This window comes from Carassius carassius, chromosome 36 (genome assembly GCF_963082965.1).
Source record: "Carassius carassius chromosome 36, fCarCar2.1, whole genome shotgun sequence".
In the NCBI taxonomy this organism is placed as follows: Eukaryota; Metazoa; Chordata; class Actinopteri; order Cypriniformes; family Cyprinidae; genus Carassius; species Carassius carassius.
The window spans coordinates 10,073,916-10,096,214 of record NC_081790.1 but is presented as its reverse complement, the minus strand read 5'-3'; the positions used below and the strand labels follow the sequence as shown (position 1 = coordinate 10,096,214).

The 22,299-nt window shown below is 36.1% G+C and overlaps 1 protein-coding gene across 1 annotated transcript; it reads left to right on the top strand.

Annotated features, from left to right (window-relative positions):
• The first annotated feature begins 7,163 nt into the window (after positions 1–7,163).
• Positions 7,164–21,878, top strand: gsna (gelsolin a). The gene is made up of 16 exons (XM_059526193.1): positions 7,164–7,295; positions 12,705–12,902; positions 13,057–13,211; positions 13,633–13,794; positions 13,881–14,030; positions 14,108–14,197; positions 14,288–14,420; positions 14,511–14,815; positions 14,936–15,069; positions 15,189–15,279; positions 18,987–19,157; positions 19,245–19,419; positions 19,718–19,839; positions 19,941–20,018; positions 20,415–20,475; positions 21,236–21,878. Exons 2-16 carry the CDS (start codon positions 12,710–12,712, stop codon positions 21,403–21,405), a joined length of 2,190 nt encoding a protein of 729 aa, XP_059382176.1. The 5' UTR covers positions 7,164–7,295; positions 12,705–12,709; the 3' UTR covers positions 21,406–21,878.
• The last annotated feature ends 421 nt before the right edge of the window (positions 21,879–22,299 follow it).

Sequence of the window (22,299 nt, the reverse complement as noted above, 5' to 3'; positions counted from 1 at the left end):
ACCCACGAGGACACCAGTGTGCATGCACGGGGAAGAGACCGGTCTCCCGAGGAGAGGAGCGTTGGGCTTTTAAACAGCGGCGGTGATGAGGCTCCATTTCCTTCAGGTGTGCTCCATCACACGCCGCCAGCCCTGACTCGTCCAGCGCCCCTTCTCTCACACACCCACTCCAGTCGGGAGACTGGTGAAGGGCGGCGATTTAGGACGGGGTGCCGGTGACAATCAGGGAGGAGGCAGCTGACTCGTCACAATACATACATAAAAACTAATAGTATCTCAATGAATAAAAATACTAAAATAACACTGGCTGTGTTGGTTTGTAAGTATAAGTAAACAGAACTATCTTTTCTGTTGACAGTGATAAGCATGTCTCAGTTAGGATTTGCATATTTAATTCCTTTAAAGGAAAAAAAAGATGCATCAATTATTCCTAGTTCATGAATGAAACCACAGTTTGATAACTTTATGAACATTTTATTAAAACTCACTCTGTTCACAAAAATAATGCATTCTTATGATGTTCTGTAAAGTTTGCCAGAGCAACAGAAAACAAGTGGGCACATACACAGTCCAATCAGCATTAAGAATAATGTGTAAACCTAATATATGATGTTCTTAAGCAAACCACATAAGGCTCCAAACACTTAAAATTTCAGCTGACAGACCACACTTAAAGCAATTGTTTTTGAATAACACAAACCTGAAGTTATCCGTTCCTCTACATAAACACAGCCTGCCTCTGTGAGGTATTTCTTGGAGCGCAACAAAGAGCTTTCTGTGTAACCTCTAGTGCCAAAAGCAATATTTTGGTATGGAAGCCATACCTGTCCTCTGATTTCCTGTCTTATGTAAGATATCCTTATACACAAGATAAGACTGGTCTGTGCTGTGTTGAAAAAGACAGAGCATTACTATATAAAGCAGTCTGATCTAGCTGACTGAGAAACTCCATTAAACGTTTTTTTAGTGAAAGAACACCATACTTATGCAATGAAAGAGACTACTGTACAAGAACATAAAACATTTTAAATTAAAAAAATACTGAATCTTCAGTATTTTTGAAGACTCTATAGTCACTTTTCTAGAGCGTACAAATCTATAATGCTCTTCTGGTAAGTCTGGTTTGGTCTTCTCGCCACATACTGTATATTAAGAGACCTCAGTGAAGCGTTACTGCTCCTTTGAGTACTGAAAACAGTGGGAGGAGGCTCAAAGATTAAATCACATCATATTTCCCTGCTCCCAAGAATGAAACGTTTCAGACATCATCACTCGGCAAATCTGACAGACAATAAGGCGACAGCAGTGGAGGATTTCACAAAGAGCCTCTTTCAGATCCCCTTCATTTTCCCGCGGTTTTCAACAGCAGTTTTGATGCAGTCTGTCATGACTTTGGCGCCGCAGCCCGGTTACTGGAGCCAGAGCTCCTTTCCCACTTACGCAAGGAAAGAGCAGAACGTCTAAATAATTATACCGTACTAAAGGACATAATGAATTTAGCAGGACTTAGAAGTTTACGATAATGCGCATCTATAATCTTTTATAGTTACTTCCATAAATAGTTTACCAACATGTCCTTAGGTTTTACTTTGCTGGCTCAAGTTGGGCTGGCCGCTATCCATTAAAGCAGTGGTTCTTAACTCGCGTCCCGCGTGCTGAAAAAAATAAGCAAATTTACGTAATTTTTGTTTTGAGTTTTTGCACGCATATTTTTAAGGTAAAATTTAAGTATGAAATTAAGTTAAATCTACTTAACTAAATTATATATAATTTACTCAATCAACATAGCACCAATACCATTAAAGCATGTGCTTCACCTTCAAACATGTGCGTAAGTAAGTAAATAGCTCCTTATTCTCTTTGAGGTAATATGTTGACTCAATGTAGTTATTAACCAACTGAACCTCAATACTTGGCATGTGATAGGCTACACAATAACATAACAATCAGAAGAAAATGAACTCTAGATGTCACAAAAAAGCAAGTTTCTAAACCTGAAAAAAAGCAAACATCAAATAGTGTAAATACATCTGAAAAACCGCAAAAAAAAATCATACCTTATTAATTATTAATGCCCAAGTGCATGATGGGAACAACGGAATCCTGACTGTGATATTTACTTAAACAATCTTTGTAAAAATAACAAACAATTCCAAGTAAAATGTATTTATAAGTTCAGACTTTAAGTTTGAGTACTTATATTAAATTTACTCTTTTTTATTATTATTTCTTGAAATATATTACTTAATGTAGAAATTACACTTGTTTTTCTGTATTATTTACTTCACCACAAAATAATTTTTAGCAGTGTGGGCACAAATTTTCCTTTTCCACAATGTGCTAGTTAGCAGGTGTTTTTTTTTTTTTTTTTTTTTTTTTTTAATTAAGAACATTATATAGACAAACAAAAATCAGTTACAATGTAGAACAAAAAAAAAAAAAAAAAATATCCTACTACAGGGTATATACAAGACAGGGCTATACAACTAATCACAGAGGATCCCATCAAAAGAGAAAATTAAAAGACTTACAAATTTTAATAGGTTTTAAAGCCTTAATGTTACACGAGTTAAAGATAGTCCCAAAGTAATGCTGCAATTCAGCAAGCAAAACATAAAAAAGTGGTTTCTAACCTAATGTACAATTATGTACATAACATTTTGTAAATAAAATAAGAAGATTAAGTAACGTTAAGTATATTTTGTTTTCCAGTAAATGCTCTTTTTCCAATTAACAATTCCAAACAAAGCATTTTCCTGAAGTAAAGAAAAATCCTGGCAAATATTTTGCTTGTGAGTCAATTATTTAATGCAAATGGCCTTTTATTAAACTAATCGTTTTAACATTCCCATTACCACTAAAGAATTTGCTATTGTATTTAGTGCCATACCATCTGGAATTATTAGACTGTTTCAGCATATCCCCTACCCCACTATTTTACCTTCTTTAGGCCCTGCTGTGACAATGGTGGGGAAATATTGCTTTTCATCCACTTCTTCTAATAGATCAATATGCTAGTTAGCAAGTTTCGTGGCTGAAGTTTACAGTCTGCTCGTCCCCCGATGGAAGAGAGGGGCGGGGCCAGCAGAGCTCATTAGCATTTAAAGCAACATGGACTAGAACATAGTGCTAAAAACAGAGCTGATTTTGACAGGGTAAAAAAGGTGTTTTTTACACTACCATTTAAAATTTGTAGCCAAAGTATGTTATAGACTTTTCATACCTTTAAGAATCATATAAACTTGTGGAAAATGTGCTAGAAAAATAACTATTATTTAGTAGAATGTATGTTATACTGCTACTACTGTTGAAAAAATTCATAAAACTTTATTTTTTAAAGAAATAAATAACACAATATTTCTTCTATTTTTTAATTTTAATAGCAAATCCCCTTTATTTATTTTAAATGTGTTTAAAATTTGATTAATTAAAAGAAAATTAAATTTGGATTAAACTTGTTTACTGTTTTTCTTAATTATATTACTTGTAGAAAAACTTTAAACACAATTGTAAATAAGTATAAAGAATGGCATTGGTTTTATTTTTAGTAATAAAAAGTTTTTTTGTTTAAATCAGCATATTTTTGTGTTTTGCTTTGGTACCGAAATTGGTACCGAGAACCATGGATTTTCACTGGTATCGGTACCAAATACTGACATTTTGGTACCGTGACAACACTAGCTACAAGTGTGCACTATGGCAGAATTCTATTAAAATTGTCATCAGCAGCCATTAGTTCAGTAAAGTTGAGCATCAGAATGGACAAATTTGTTATTAAGGGAGAAAAACTAAATGTGGAAAATGCTAGCGAAGGAACACATACAAACAAGAATAGTCGCAGTATCAGCAGTGAAGGTAGGTAGGAGAGTGCTGGACTTTTGGCATCAACATTCGGTTTGTCCCGCCAATCACTTGAAGATGTTCAGGCAAAAGGAAACACCCATTCTACGCAGCAATCATCCTTAATTGCAGAAATGTGTCAAAACATCTCTGGAGAGAACCTCAGATAAGGGCCAGGCATAGGAGACATTTTTTATTTTCATCGTGACTATGAAAATTGTAGAGTCACACTGAAGGCATCAAGGGCTATTTGACCAAGAAGGAGAGTGATGGGGTGCTGCGCCAGATGAACTGCCCTCCACAGTCACCGGACCTGAACCCAATCGAGATGGTTTAGGAACTTGGAAGACCATCTCAGGTGACTACCTCTTGAAGCTCATCAAGAGAATGCCAAGAGTGTGCAAAGCAGTAATCAAAGCAAAAGGTGGCTACTTTGAAGAACCTAGAATATGACATATTTTCAGTTGTTTCACACTTTTTTGTTATGTATATAATTCCATATATAATTCCACATGTGTTAATTCATAGTTTTGATGCCTTCAGTGTGAATCTACAATTTTCATAGTCATGAAAATAAAGAAAACTCTTTGAATGAGAAGGTGTGTCCAAACTTTTGGTCTGTACTGTATGTTGCTACACCCATTTATTAAGCAAAATCATTTCTGACAGTTAACATAATTTTAGTATTGATCGATCATCGGACTGATTAAAATAATTTTAGAAAAAAATAAAACTGACATCAAGTCAGTTTAAACACTTTCTTCGTCATGACCTATAATACATCATCATAATGCATTAATTATGCATGGTGCACCCAGTTAAAATAGTTTTGCCATTTATGTGCTCTTAAAGTATCATTTATTAAAAAAAAATTGTGAAAAAAGAAAATTATCAGGGGCACAAGGTAAGAATCGTTGCAAAGAAGAGGAGCAGAAAAAATATAAATGTAGAGGTAAAAATCACAAGTTAAGGACTGTGTATTAGCCTGTGATGTTTATGTAGTATTTTGAAATATCCTTTTAGGATCATATATGGCAACCCTGACACCGTGCAATGTTTTTGCTTGAGTTAACTGTTTATTTTTACTTAATTTTTTTTTACAATATATTTAAGCTTTTGTAATGTTGTTTTAATTTCAGTTACATTACTGCTTGCTTTTAATTCACCAAAAACGTCATAAAATTCATAAAATGAAACAAATTAATGTCTAATTATGTTATTTTCCACTGTATGCACAAAATTTAAATGAAAGGTATGGGTATGCTAATTAGACTAACTAGCTGGCTAACATCTACAAATACATTACAAAATGTAGCCTTTTTTTTGCCTTTGTTGTCTGTTAGACAATTTTAGGCATTTCATATTGCTTATATTTCTCTTTGTTATAATATAGGCTACTTGTCACTGTAGGTATATATAACAATCCAAAAAGAAAGACAAATGACTTCAGCCTCCTTGTTTGTGCATCTGCCTCCCACACCAGAGACCTGGGTTCAAGATCCATTCGGAACACCAGTTACACATAGTTGTGAGAATAGTTCATATCTGTTCTCTTCGATGGGCCATTTTAACAGATTCACTCAAAAAAGGCACTTCAACATCTCAATTTATTTATAATCACAATTTATTTACTAATTTATTTAAATACTTATCAGTATTTATGTTATGTTATATTATAGTAGAGATTTGAAAAATCAGCATTGTCAGACTTTTTTAGTATGTGGGGGGGGGGGGGGTAATTTGGGGGGGCTATTTGGTGGGAATCTAAAATCTTGACAAGGGCACCAACAGAGCCTGGGCCAGCGCTGATCATGACCTTATCTCCACTAAAATGTTCTCAAACTGTTAATTATGCATGTAATCATGCATTTGTGCAATTATGCATTCCAATTAAGTTTCATCAGTAAGATTTATTTTAATTGATTTATTGTATTTATTGTAATTTAATGTCACTGCTTATTTGATGTGGACATGATTCAGCTTATAAAATGTAATTATTACAACCTAAATATATTTCACATTTACATTCAACAATACTAAAATTACTATTGCATTTAATCACCAAATTTAGGCTGAAAGGTTTGCATGTTTTAATTTAAAACATTGAATTTGTTCAAATCAACGCGGTCTTATATATATATAAATAAAATGTAATTGGATAAATTCAAGGAATATGTAGGTTTCCATTTGTTAACATTTCTGTTAGTTGGCTATTTTAGTAACCACATTCTCTTCAGCTGTCATCGCTCACTCATCGGTTCTCTTCATTACGAATCTGGCATGTTCAAAAGAGTCAGTTCTCGGTTCAATGAATCATAAGGTTGTTCATCGCAGGATCCGACTTACCAATGTAATTCATTTTGACTTGTACTTTTTCTTCTGGGTTGTAACGACTAATAGAGACTGTTTTTGAGACAGTTGGCTTATTTCGATGTAGTTTTGATGCCCCATTCATCATTAAACAAGAAAGAGAGGCATTTATGCTAGTCGGGGTCATTGTCGAGGTCGGGGATCAAAAGTTCAGGCATATTCAGTTTTCACAGAAAAATCCTACATGTTGGAGAATGTCTCCATCTAGCGGCCGAAAACAAAACAACAAGACGTGTTTAACGGCCCTATCAATACTCTTAGATTAGAGTCTAGTAGTATTACATAATTCATTCTCACAATTGTTTAAAAATGTGTTCTATAATATCGCTACCACCTCAGAAATATACTTGAATATTTGCTGCATTTACTTCTCCCAACCATCCCCAAAGAGAGACTACAGTCATATTATAAATGACTGAAATAGTTCCATCCTTACATGCTCTTGAAAAACAAAAGATGCCTGGCATATTGCTATATTTACAGACTATTAAATGTAAATATTAAATGTATTGAATTGTATATTATATATTTAGTATTATATATTATATATATATATTAACATTTCTTTGCCTTTAACCTTTTAGACACACAAAGAAACGTAGTAATTACTGTATGCACTGAACATCTGTTCTATTTTGTAGCCTGTTGTATTAATTTATTTAATTTGTAGTTTACAAAATGAAGACAATGTTTAGCATTTGAAGAGTGTAATAGTAACATGTTATTTAACCATTAACACACTATAGCATTCAGTCACTAAAAATGCTATTTTAAAAAAAGACCGGAAAGTAACACAAAGAGAGAAGTGAGCAATAAAACATTAGTAACTGTGGTATTTTGGAGGTAACTAGGGTAAACTGTGTATAAAATACTGAGCGTAGTAACCACGTGGCGCAGTAGATGGCAGTGATTTCCCTTGTCCCGTAGACAGAGGGGTGTGGTTTAAATGCCAGGATCACCCCCCGATGAGGATTATTTAAGCAGTCTGTCTGAATCAGAGGGGTGTTGCCCTGCCCAGACACAATATTCTGCAATAGCATTTACTGTATCTCCGCGATAGACAGACTCCTGTCTTTCAACTACAGGTAAGTCTTACATCTATTTTACCTTTATCCAACCTCCTCAGCCACAAAGTATTGACGTCATCTGAAAGGTGACGATTTAATTAACTGCAAACAACGCTGAACTGTTACTTTCCACACAGACGTCTCTGTGTGCGTAATGTTTGCACCGGAGTGACACTTTCTTACGGGACACGCCAAGAACTCCAACACATTGCTGTTTAAATCGTTTCTGCACGTGTAGGCCGTGCACTAGGCTACTGTATATCGCATTGTCTTTACAAAACTTCTGTTTTCGTATTGAACGCTGAAAGTGCTCGTCAAACAACACCATATATGGAGAACTTCTGAATTCTGGGATGCGCTTTTTTATAATGCGGTAAAACGGGATCTTTGGAAATGCGCAGTCTGCAGAACGGCTCTGACCTGCTGTCACATATCCATTTAGAAGAGTAGGCCCACTTTATTGATATTCGGATCGATTTATCATTTGCTTCAACCTGGGCTGAGTAGAAAAATTGTTGAAACCAACAACAACCTGACTAAATAAGTAAAGCAAACATATTGGACTAGTTTTAGTATAAATTTGTGAAAAAAGGGCTATGGCCAATATTGGATTTTAAAGATTTGAATTACATGTCATGCGCTGTAATAGTTCCACTTTTGATTACTCATCATCAAACCCTTGTGTGCATTTATCATCTGTTACCATAGAAACACACCCAACTGAGACACACATTAACTTTGTGGTAAAGATGCTGTAGCTAAAGAGGAAGTTGCTCCACATCACCTCAGGAAACACGTTTGTCAAAAACAGCTGCAACCGTCCAGCAGAAGTCATGTTTATGACAGTTTACCTAGCAACAGATGCTACCTAACAAATCTGTAGAATATTTCTACACGCTTGCAAATAAAGGTTCCAAAAAGGGATTTTTCTGCAGCAATATAAGAACCTTTGTGGTTCCCCATAGAACCTTTGAGTGAGCTCTTCATAGTGTGGAGAACATATTAAAGATTTAAAGAACATTTTATAGAATGGAAAGTTACCATGCATGTTAAATGTTCTTCATGGAAAATATACACACACACGTTTGTTTCACTATATTAGTGCGAATATCTCACAGATTTCCATTATTTTTGCATCAGATTAATTATATATTCTGCGGCATAACCCTGCCTCCATCCTTAAATATAAGCATCACAAATCTGTGCAAAACATAAGTTTGAAGTAAAAACATAAAAACGGTTCATTTTGTTTCACGCAGTCTGTAGCCAGGTAGCCTATATAACTAGCACAAAGACTGATAACATATAATCATTTCTACATGGGTGTTCTAATCCAAACAAACCTATATTGACACAGACCTAGTTATTACAAGAATAAGAGCGTACTGAGAGTAGATCATACTGTGCTTCCACAGAAAGGCGAGAGGGATAGTCTCTTTAAACTAATTGATGCCACATATTTTAATGGCCTCATCATCTCCTGCAACTCTGAAACACATATCTTCAAGAATATACTTACTGTATGAACAGTAACACATAATGGATTGTATCAAATTATGTTTTACTATGTAATATAGCATATCAAAACTAACATTGTCATGTGATACTACCATCAGATTCATAACACATTCACAGAATTGCCCTTGTGCTGCATTGCATGTGTCTGCTTTCTTGAATTTCCCCAATGAAAGGTGTTCTGTTAGCTGTTCAACATTAAATCAGTGGAACTAGACAAAGAAGTATCAGCCACACCAATCTGATAGAAACAGTCTGACACCCTTTATAGCTCAGACTTTGAACACTTGCATGTTCATTTGTATACAAACTTCGGGGCCTGGCTATAAAACACTGTCAGTGCAGTCACTGGTTAGGCTGTTTTCTCTTGGGGTAAACACAGGGTGCAGTCAGGACCTTGAATCATGCTAAGATGTTATCTAAGGAACTTTGGTGCTTGTAAAAGGTGTAGGAAGAAATATCAAGATGGAAAACTCGAGTCATCCCAAGAGTTCCTCTCTTATCGGCATTTCTCCAGGAAAAAAGAAGATGATTTAGTCAGTTCTTCCAGACTGAGGATTATTTCTAAATACTTGAATTATTTTAGAATACACAGTAGTTAGTTTAAGATCAAGTTGGAAGTATATCCTGGTAGTTTAACAGGTTCAGGACCACTATTCATTTCCACTGCTGATTTATGTCAAAAGTTTCAAGGGGCCAGTGTCTGAACTTGTTCAGACTAAATTCTGAATTTACTAGAACTGTGAGGAAGCAACGGCTTGTCTAGTTTAGCACATTTCTGAATTTAGTGACTATTTTACTGCTTAACTATTGAAGTATGTACTTTAGGTATACAGGCGTATAGTATAATATATTCCCAGATATACTACATCCACCAAGAAATATAAAAAGTAATCCACAAGAAACACCATTTTTCAAGTTGTTTTGGTACCAGCCCACTCATAATTATTCTTTCTGACAGAATCTCTTGTTATTAAAAAAGAAAAAAAGAAAATGTTGGGTGGGGATTTGTTTTTATCCATCAGTTATAGATTAGATGGAAGCAGATCTGAAGTTCCAGACATGGAAATAAGATTTAAACATGCATGGATGAATCATTCACAATAAGATCCAACAACATGTATTAAGAGGGTGCATACATAAGGTGAACTTTCATTTCATGGTATTCTTGGTATTCGGACATCCTACTGCTTTTTCATTAAGGCCAACTGAGAGTGTATACAGGCACTTCCCAGAAACATCTTCCTCCCATTAAGACCCGTAAGCAAATGTCACATGACCTTGTCTATTTATAGTCTTCTGTGGACTAGCAAACTAGTGGCATCCTCATCAGCTGGATCATACAAGATTTGTTTAATTCTATTGAAGTTCATTATAAAGAAGTTTCTTCGTAGCACGCCTATGTCTGGCTAAAAATAGATGCTTGATTGTGAAGCATGTGTTGCCTGATTGTGGTTTGATCTAATACAGGAGGTGTGAAATTGAATGCAGTTCTACTGCAGTGCTTAATTGCTGCGCCTGGCACTTTGTCAGTCTTTCATGAGTGTAGAGAAACAAATAAGACCTTATCATCATGATATTAGAATATATGGTTGATTTCTGGTGTAATGTGCTAAGAGATGATGAGAGACAATGTGCTTAATGGCTATGATTATTGTAAATATACTGGTATCATATTGGTTATCAGCTGTTTTTTATTCATTTATTCACTTTTAATTATCGTGTAAGTATATTATCGTAGGCTATATTGCAAATAATTTTTTTACTTCTTTTTTGATACTTTTATCAACTTAAATTTTTTTCCTGAAAAATGCGAAGAATTGATGTGAAGAATTATAACAATTTGAAATAACTGTTTTCTATTTACATATTTTTTAATGTGATGGCAAAGGTATGTTTTCAGTATCCATTACCTTAGTCTTCTGTGTCAAATGATCCTTCAGAAATTATTCTAATGTGCTGATTTGTGACACAAGAAGCATTTCTTTTTATTTTAAGTGTTGACAACAGTCGTGCTGCTTATTCATAGGGATATTTGCACCTTGAACTAGTGTTGTCAAAAGACCCGGTACTTTGGTACCAAGTTGGTACTAAAAAATGAAAAATGTGACGGTACCAGGTTTCTTTAAGTACCGGTGGTACAGAGGACCCGGTCAACCCGGTTCTCGGCGCATACAGTGCTATGATTTCTGCGAAGCAGAAAACGTGGACGGAATCTCAAAATCCAGTCATGAAAATGAAACTTACATTTTAATATGGACAGTCACGGAATTTGTCAAAGTTAGCATAATCAAATCAAATGTCCATATGGACCAGTATCTGTAAATGTTAAGCCGCAAAAGTTGGTTGAAATATAAATCCTGCATGTTCTGTGCCTCTCTGTGTGAATGAATGAATGGTTTGTTTACTACATAGACTGAAGCACATGACGCTTCCAGTAATGAGGAACTGGTTTGAGTAAAACCAGTGTCAACCCATCAAAATAAAAGTTCATTTTTACATAAAAGCATTGTGCTAGAAATATTACTATTATTTAGTAGAATACATGTGATACTGATAAATTAATAAAACTTTATTTAAAAAAAGAAATAAATCACACAATATTTTTTCTATGTTTTAATTTTAATAGCAAATCCCCTTTATTTACAAAAAAATAAAATGAGTTTAAATTCATTAAAAGACAAATAGAATTCGGGTGAAACTTGTTAACTGTTTTTCATAATTAAATTACTTGTAGAAAAACTTTAAACACAAATGTAAATAAGTATAAATAATGGTTTTATTTTTAGTGATAAGCTGAGCAAGCACGTCTGATTTTGTGACAGAGCAAAGGAAATCTGCGTGCGAACAGAGAGATTCGCACTCGTACATTATTTTAATGTGCTTTTGCGTTATATTTATGTGCTCTCGCTGCTGACTGCATACACATACTGTATACACACTGCAAACACCTGAGGCACCGCTACAATTAATGAGCTCTATGAACAATGCATGGCAAAAACTTTTTTTTTTTGTTTGTTTTTTTGCCATAAGTCTATACATTTTGTTACATCTTTTCTATAGTGATAATTTTGACTTATGTCTGTTCTAGAGACGTTACAACTTTTTGATAAAGCTCTAATTGGTTTTCTTTTATGACATTATTGCATTTATGACTGTAAAAGCATATCGGTGTGTGTCACAATCGCAAAATTGATCAAAGAAATCACGATAGATATATATATATATATTTTTTGTCCATATCGCACAGCCCTAGTTCATTCAATAAATACAGTTAACAATCTAGCTTCTGAGTACTAAGTTATTAACCCAACAATAGCAGGGTCAGTTAATTTTTAAGAAGTGGGCCGCGCAAACATATGTGTTTGGTTGTGTGGGCCGCGAGTTGAAAAAGGTTGGGAACCACTGCTCTGAGGAATCTCTTGTGGTCAGTACAAAGAATTACAAAGCTACCGTCTCATTTCTGAATGACTCATGTCTAAATCATCCCAAACTTCACCATAACTCCACCCAAAAAGTGGGCGGTTAGCTCAGCTGACATGGTCACCCACTCAGAGGCCCTTGCCACATTAAGTGCTGGTAAGCATCTGTATGCGAGGGCTGGTGTTCTGAATTTTACGGTCAGGCTGAGTGTCCATGGTTGGCACTGTCACTCCAACAGCATTAGTCACAGTGCTTCCATTTTCCTGCATCCAGCCCAATTGTCAATTCACCACAGAAGGAAACTCCCAGCCACTGGATTTTTTATAGTCCAGTTCACTGGGTTTATTTTGTGGATTTAAGATCTTTACTGTGCAAAATCAGGAAATTCAGTAAACCGTTTCATAAATCTCTTTCAAAAGTTTGTAAAATGCTTTTTACCATTTGCATCAGTTTGAATAAGCAATGTGTTTGTTGTATTTTTTTCTCTAGACAGCATGGTGTACCACCCTGAGTTTGAGCGAGCAGGCAAGGAACCTGGGCTCCAAGTGTGGAGAATTGAGAATTTTGATTTGGTGGCAGTTCCTGAGAACCTCTATGGAGGGTTTTACACTGGTGATGCTTACGTGGTCCTCAATACTATCAAGCAACGCTCTGGCTACCTACAGTATGACCTCCACTTCTGGCTAGGTAAGAGGACAATGCTGTGTTAGCTGTGTGAGATTCTGACATTTATTTTAGTACTGAAGTATATGTTTGGCCTAATTTTCAAGACCAGCTAGATGGTTCAGTTATCAGATGCATCAGCTACATTTCTTATAGATGCTCTTCCCTCAACTGACAGGTGACTATTGCACGCAAGATGAAAGTGGGGTGGCTGCCATTTTCACAGTGCAGATGGATGACTATTTGGGTGGAAAGCCCATCCAGTACCGTGAAGTTCAAGGCCATGAGTCCAAAGAATTTCTGGGATATTTTAAAAAAGGGCTGCAGTACATGGTGAGTGGCCCAGTTGTCTACAGGACAAATGGAAAGCGACAAAAGAGTGACTAATCCAAATAAGGATGTCCAAGATGAAACAAATATTTCATTGACTGCGTGAATTACATTCATAATGTTAAATAAACTTCATGATGTTTTTCCACTAAATGTTAATGTTAAAAAATGTTGAAATGCAATAGTAATATTGCTAGACATGAAACTTCAGTAATTGTTTTGTTTTGGTTTTCTTTTGCTTTTATTGTTTTGTTGTTGTTTTGTGTGCTTTTTATTTTGCTTTTGATTAGACTTTTGTTTTTTAATTTCTTTTGCTTTTATTAGTTTGTTTTGGTTTTCTTTTGCTTTGATTGTTTTGTTGTTGTTTTTTTGTTTGTGTGGGTGTGTGTGTTTTGTTACATTTTGGTTTTGTTTTATTTTCCAGAAAGGTGGAGTTGCATCTGGATTCAAGCATGTGGTCACCAATGAAGTTACAGTGCAACGGGTGCTACAGGTCAAAGGTCGGCGTGTTGTCAGAGCAACAGAAGTGCCAGTCAGTTGGGAGAGCTTTAACCGGGGAGACTGCTTCATCCTAGACTTGGGCAACGTGAGTATCATGCAAAGAGAGTGAGGGGTTTTGATATTGTAAAAAAAACAATTACAAGTAACCCTGTTTGCTCTGTATTTTTACAGGAGATCTACCAGTGGTGTGGCTCAAAGAGTAACCGCTTTGAAAAGCTAAAAGCTACTCAGCTTGCAAAGGGCATTCGTGACAATGAGCGCAGTGGACGTGCTCGAGTGTATGTGTGTGATGAAGGGGTGGAACGTGAGAAGATGTTGGAGGTAAGAAAGACCGAAAGCTTCAACTTCAAAACGGACAAGAGATTCACTAAATGCATGATCCAATTATCTTCTGGCAGGTTCTTGGAGAAAAACCAGACCTGCCTGAAGGAGCGTCTGATGATATCAAGGCTGATGCCTCCAACAGGAAGATGGCCAAACTCTATAAGGTAGCCACTGGATTTAAACCATGCAAATATGTAAATAGCCCTTGTAGACCATAAGTACAATAAATTTGTTGACGTTTTCCTGTACCTCAGGTGTCTGATGCCAGTGGAGACATGACGATTGCTCTGGTGGCCGCTGAGAACCCTTTCTCTCAGAGTGCACTGGAATCAAGCGACTGTTTCATCTTGGATCACGGCTCGGATGGCAAAATCTTTGTCTGGAAAGGTAAATGGTATTGACAGCCAACACCAAAGGAGCTTTTTTTTAAATTTTATTTAGAGTTCTTTTTTTGACACACCAATGTTTGTTTTATAGGAAAAGATGCCAATGTGGAAGAGAGAAAGGCTGCCATGAAGACAGCAGAAGAGTTCATTAAGAAAATGGGTTACCCAAAACACACACAGGTTCAGATTCTCCCAGACATGGGCGAGACGCCTCTATTTAAACAATTCTTCAAAAACTGGCGTGATTTGGACCAGACGGAGGGTCTGGGTGTGGCTTACGTCTCAAACAGCATTGCTAAGATCGAGAAGGTGCCATTCGATGCTTCAACTCTCCATGATTCACCAGCCATGGCTGCCCAACATGGAATGATCGATGACGGAAACGGAGAGAAACAGGTCATTGAGTGAGCACACACCGCATGTAACTTGACCTGAGGTCACACAATATGTTGTGTATACAAATACAGTGGAGGTAATGTACTGATATTTTTATTTTCATGTCACCTGATACTTTAGATCTGGCGTATAGAAGGATCAGACAAGGCTCCAGTTGATCCCTCTACTTATGGCCAGTTCTATGGAGGAGACAGTTACATTATCCTGTACAATTACCACCATGGAGGCAGACAGGGTCACATCATCTACATCTGGTATGACTTGATCTTGAACAGTTTATCTAAAGCGTCATCTGACATCATCCCAGGAGGACATGTTTTGTGTTTTCTTCTAACAATTCAGTACGCTGACTTGCTTATGATGTCTGTTACAGGCAGGGTAAGGACTCCTCACAAGATGAGATTGGGGCATCTGCCATCTTGGCTGCCCAGCTGGACGACGAGCTTGGAGGTGGACCAGTGCAGGTAATGGCAATGAATAAATCTCAATGGATCACTTGATCACAATCATATCCATTCGTATAATACTGAATTTATCATTTTGGCCCCTTCATTAAAAGTGCAGTTGTGTTTCTCTTCATATAATTGTGGTGTCACCTAATGCTTACTAAATTTCATTTTTAAAAACACTAATAATTTAATAATGCTGTAAAAATCTATTGTTGATTAAATTAGCTTATAACATTTTATATTCAATTAATTTATTGTGTAAATGTATATATATATATAAATAAATATAAATAAATATATACATATATATATATATTTTTTTTTTTAAAAAATATATTTAAACAAAATGGTATAACATTTTTATATTGTCAATTTATCAGTTATTAATAAATAAATTAATTTGCCCTTACAATTTAGATGAAAGATTACAAAAGATTTGTTGTTGTTGTTGAATTGGGTGTAATCATGACTCATGGTAAATAAAGTAATTAGGGCTGATTGTGATTTCATGTTGACTTCCTGGTTCAAGTTCAAGCTTCCTGGTGCTCCTGGTTCCTACTGTATCCTGTCATGTCTTAGCTACATTATGTCATCATTGCTGGTCCCGTTGGCCTTCCTGGAATTTTATTTTTCCATCTGTTAAACCAGCTTCCACCTCTGTGTCTTTCCTTCCTGTCCTTTATTCATATTTTACATCCTGCTTTAGAGGGCTGGTGCTCGCCTCACCACTCAGGTATCCATTTCTCAGGATTGCACATCCCTGTACAGAGTCTGAATGTTTCTCCACCACATTTATACAAATTAAAAATGATCTTCCACAACATTAGATTAACAACGGATACATCTCTGAAAGGAAATTACTCTGCTTTTTTGAAATTCCTACTAATGTTCCCCTAATGTTTTCTTATTTTCCACAGTGTAGCAGCATAATGGCCATTATCTAACTGAATCTGTATAGCGAAAAAAATAAATAAAAACAAGACTTCAGCAGAGGGTTTTTAAAATCATGATTTCATTGGTGTCTACATGATCAGTATGCATGATCAATAAGTACAAAGATTATAAAGCTTTTTCTTAAGGCTCTGTACACTTGTACTATCCGAATTCCGGAAAAGTTGGGACGTTTTTTAAATTTGAATAAAATGAAAACTAAAAGACTTTCAAATCACATGAGCCAATATTTTATTCACAATAGAACATAGATAACATAGCAAATGTTTAAACTGAGAAAGTTTACAATTTTATGCACAAAATGAGCTCATTTCAATTTTGATTTCTGCTACAGGTCTCAAAATAGTTGGGACGGGGCATGTTTACCATGGTGTAGCATCTCCTTTTCTTTTCAAAACAGTTTGAAGACGTCTGGGCATTGAGGCTATGAGTTGCTGGAGTTTTGCTGTTGGAATTTGGTCCCATTCTTGCCTTATATAGATTTCCAGCTGCTGAAGAGTTCGTGGTCGTCTTTGACGTATTTTTCGTTTAATGATGCGCCAAATGTTCTCTATAGGTGAAAGATCTGGACTGCAGGCAGGCCAGGTTAGCACCCGGACTCTTCTACGACGAAGCCATGCTGTTGTTATAGCTGCAGTATGTGGTTTTGCATTGTCCTGCTGAAATAAACAAGGCCTTCCCTGAAATAGACGTTGTTTGGAGGGAAGCATATGTTGCTCTAAAACCTTTATATACCTTTCAGCATTCACAGAGCCTTCCAAAACATGCAAGCTGCCCATACCGTATGCACTTATGCACCCCCATACCATCAGAGATGCTGGCTTTTGAACTGAACGCTGATAACATGCTGGAAGGTCTCCCTCCTCTTTAGCCCGGAGGACACGGCGTCCGTGATTTCCAACAAGAATGTCAAATTTGGACTCGTCTGACCATAAAACACAATTCCACTTTGAAATAGTCCATTTTAAATGAGCCTTGGCCCACAGGACACGACGGCGCTTCTGGACCATGTTCACATATGGCTTCCTTTTTGCATGATAGAGCTTTAGTTGGCATCTGCTGATGGCACGGCGGATTGTGTTTACCGACAGTGGTTTCTGAAAGTATTCCTGGGCCCATTTAGTAATGTCATTGACACAATCATGCCGATGAGTGATGCAGTGTCGTCTGAGAGCCCGAAGACCACGGGCATCCAATAAAGGTCTCCGGCCTTGTCCCTTACGCACAGAGATTTCTCCAGTTTCTCTGAATCTTTTGATGATGTTATGCACTGTAGATGATGAGATTTGCAAAGCCTTTGCAATTTGACGTTGAGGAACATTGTTTTAAAAGTTTCCACAATTTTTTTACGCAGTCTTTCACTGATTGGAGAGCCTCTGCCCATCTTTACTTCTGAGAGACTCTGCTTCTCTAAGACAAAGCTTTTATAGCTAATCATGTTACAGACCTGATATCAATTAACTTAATTAATCACTAGATGTTCTCCCAGCTGAATCTTTTCAAAACTGCTTGCTTTTTTAGCCATTTGTTGCCCCCGTGCCAACTTTTTTGAGACCTGTAGCAGGCATTACATTTTAAATGAGCTAATTAAGTGGATAAAAGTGTAAAATTTCTCAGTTTAAACATTTGCTACATTATCTATGTTCTATTGTGAATAAAATATTGGCTCATGTGATTTGAAATTCCTTTAGTTTTCATTTTATTAAAATTTAAAAAACGTCCCAACTTTTCCGGAATTCGGGTTGTATGTATTATCGCAGTATACCCCTCATAGTATCCTTGTGTCCATCCATGTGTCTTCATTTTATGCACAATGAATAACTGTCTTCCACATTTACAGATCACCTTTGTGAATGAGCTTGTTAATGAACATTAACAGAAATGCTCCATCATGCATTCAGAGTTATTTTTTAAATTGATTTGTAGTCTGGTTTTATGCATGCAGTCATGCACATTAAACTGGGACACAAAAACACATTCAGCATGTTAAAGTAGGCGATGAGTAAAATGCAGTAAACAACATCCAGAGAATCATTATGTTTGAGAATCACTCTGGACTCTGTTTTGGTCCATTGTGCACTATCGTTTGGGGTCAATAAGATATTTTTTACATACTTTTATTCAGTAAGAATTCATTAAATTGATCAAAAGTGACAGTTAAGACATTATATAAAAAAAATCTAATAAATGCTGTTCTTTTGAATTTTCTATTCATCAAAGAAAAAATATATAAATGTTAAACGGCACACCTACAAATTAGCATATTAGCATAATGTAATTTGTCATAATATTTCTGTTTTTACTGTATTTTTACATTTTGTAATGTATATCTTTTTTACTTATGTGTACTGTTAATGAGGGTTAATGAAAGCATAAAGAACAAATTTTAACATTGCAGTAATTACAATGTATAATTCAAGAGAGAGCAGCATGGGAGGAAGACCAAATGTAAGTTTTTGGGGCAAGAGGAGAAAAAGAACCACTTTAGCTGTGACCACTGATAAATCTGCTTCCTGAACAGCCCACTGTCATCATTCCGACCACAAAGGATGCTGGGAATGTTGGCTTTATCGCCACATTCCACACAGTGAGCTCCATACTGCCACCCTGTGGAATTAAATGCATCCTCAACCAAAGCCTTTTGAAAAGCAGATGACATGTTGTATTGTGTTTGTAATACTATATAGCAGAATTCCAGGATTTTAATAGTTTCACGAAAGCAGAACTTCCTGTTGTCTCTGTTTAATACATACTTGCTGTGTATTTTCCAGGTGCGGGTGGTTCAGGGTAAGGAACCTGCTCACCTCATGAGTCTTTTCGGAGGGCAGCCCATGGTGGTGCACAAGGGTGGGACCTCCAGGGAAGGCGGTCAGACTGCGCCAGCCGAGACTCGGCTGTTCCAAGTGCGCTCAAACTCTGCAGGGTGCACACGAGCGGTGGAGGTCAGCATCTAATATTTACTTATATTGCTGGGAGCTTTTAAGTATCCTTTTATAATAATTGCTGATCTTAACCGTTGTTTTATCCAGGTTGATGGTTTGTCCTCCAATCTGAATTCCAACGATGCCTTCGTCCTGGTGACCCCAGCTGCGTCGTTCATATGGGTGGGACGAGGAGCCAGTGATACAGAGAAACGTGGGGCACAGCAGCTCTGTGATATCCTTGGAGTGTCGGCCTCCGAGCTGGGTGAAGGAGGAGAGGATGGTGAGAACTCATCTGAAACTGTCACCCAGAAATGAAAACTTGAGCTTTCAAAGTTTAAAAAAAAAACAGAAGCATCATAATAGTGTTCCCTATGGCTTATGTGACATAATTGTAATTTTTGGGTTAACTACTCCTTTTAAGATGCATGAATAAAACTAAAGAAATTAATTACTATTTTTATTACTATTAATACCATAAATGATTTTGCTAGGAATGTTTTTCTTTTTTTGTGGCGATTCCCATAAATGATTCCCATAATTAAGCTCATGTAAATCTACATGCATGCATCACAATGCAGGTAGTTTCTGGGATGCTCTGGGAGGAAAGGCCGATTACCGCACGTCCTCGAGGCTAAAGGACAAGATGAATGCCCACCCGCCTCGACTGTTCGCCTGCTCAAACAAATCTGGGAACTTCATTGTGAGTAACACGCCCAGATTTTTTCCTGCCCTGATTTAAGTATGTTGTCAGTGAAGTAAAATAAAGAGCCATTCCTTATGGATGCATTGATATCCATGCAGATTGAAGAGGTTCCTGGAGAGATGACTCAGGAGGACCTGGCTACAGATGATGTCATGATCCTGGACACCTGGGATCAGGTAAACTGACTACTTTAGTTACTTGTGTTGAAACCAAAGAGATCTCAGATATAAAGGGAGTGCTACATATTCTCATTCATATCAATAGAAGCATGTGGCCAGGGAACAGTTTTATATTGCTTGCAAATGTTATTATATCAGAAATACATAGTTTTGAATGGCCATGTGTGTAGTTATGGCATTGACCGACAGAGACTAATCGGCCAAACCTAGAACCCCTCTGGATTCAATATAATTTCCAAATAGATGGCTAATCATTAGATGTCCGGCAGTTCAGCTGAATTTTGTATCATGCTTGTCTTTTGTTAAAGAACAACTTTCTTATTAATGCAATGACATGCAACTGGCGTTTAATAAATTTATAACATATTAAATGAATCTGGATGTGTTTTGCAGGTGTTTGTTTGGATTGGTAATGAAGCTCATGACGAGGAGAAGACTGAGGCGATGGCTTCAGGTAAGACTCCTTATAATCATAATTTCACTGCATAAAGTATAAAAAATAAATAGCATTTTACCATACTACTTCTGCTACACTAGTATGTATAGTGTGCTCAGTATGCACATATTTGTGTAGAAGACTCAAATGACATACTACATTCCTCATGTGACGTATTCAACAGAAAATCATAGGGAATACTGTATCGCACAATGCAACTCTTGGTTATCCAAGTGATTTTTTTGTATTTAATTTTGAGAAAAACTGACAATATTTATTTTGGATAAAACTGCAATATTTATAATGGATGAATTCATTCATTAAAAATTATTCTAATATGCTGTTTTGGTGCTCAAGGAACTTTTAACACTATCAGCTGAAAACAGTTTAAAATGCACTTCGTAATTCTTTGTTGCATAGAAGATTAAAAAGAACAGCATTTATTATAAGAAAAAAAAAAAAAAAAAAAAAAAAAAATATATATATATATATATATATATATATATATATATATATATATATATATATATAAACATTATAGATGTCTTTACTGTGTCTTGTATTTAGCAAGGGCATATTCAATTTATTTTATTGACTCTTTTATTGACTTTTAAATACTGTATCTTATGACAGATTTATTCAGTTAATGTTGTCTGTGATCGATAATGTGTACATGCTAGAAAGGAAGATAGAAACATCAGCTTATTTTGAAATCCAAAAACACTTTATAACGCGTCCTTTTATGAATCCCATATTAAACTTTTTTCTCTTTCTCCAGCTGCCCGATACATCGAGACGGACCCAGCCAACCGTGACCCGCGCACACCTATCGTGAAGATTAAACAGGGCTTTGAGCCGCCCACTTTCACAGGCTGGTTCCTGGGCTGGGACCATGACTACTGGAGCACTGACCCCCTGGAGCGGGCCATGGCGGAGCTGGAGATCTGAGATCAACTTTGAGCTGTCACCCCTGACCTTTAAACCCCACTGCCTTACTGCAAGTTGCCCTTAGATAAATATAAGATGCCAACTTGATGCTTATCAGGGTTTAATCATGGATTCAAAAACAAAAGCTTGTCATGAGTCCGTATCAAAAGGCAATTTTTAATAAGAGCACTTTACTGCTCTGAGCTTCAGTCACCAAACATAAGGCAACTCCATTTATCTTTCACCTCGTTACTTCTCTGTTTAAGTGTTTTCTTCCTGTGCTCAACAATGTTTTGAAGACTTTTAAAGCTTTTAGATTATGTTTGGTCTGCACACCTTATGATACTGAAGTGCATGAGCTTGTATAAGAAAATATACAGGAATATATCATTATCAAAATCTGTCAGACATCTTTTGGCATTCCTTTTCTATAAACCTTTTATTTTGTGCCCAGAGATTTACTAGCAATACTACTTGTGTTCTGAATTTATATTTTTTAGATAAACAGTGTTTATGATGCCACCAAAATACTGACCTAATTGTAGCCTAGATATGTGGCGTTTCCATCTGACACTCAGGAGTTCATTGCTTGGCTGTGTTCAGAATAGCATACTAGTGTACTACTCATACTGTTCTGTAAGTGTGTGTACAGTATGCATATTTTATATGAAATCCCCTTGTTAACTTACTACATTTGGCAAAATGTGCAGTATACGACAATGTTCTACAATTGTTGTTAACTAAAACTAAATTACTGTAAATGATACAATTCAAAATAAAGCTAAAATAAAATAAAAATGAATATTGGACAAAGAACATGAAATAAAAAAAATAAATAAATAAAAAAAAGAAAGAAAAATAGGTAAAATTACTAAACAACTAAAAATAAAAATGAAATAAAAATGATCAATCAAA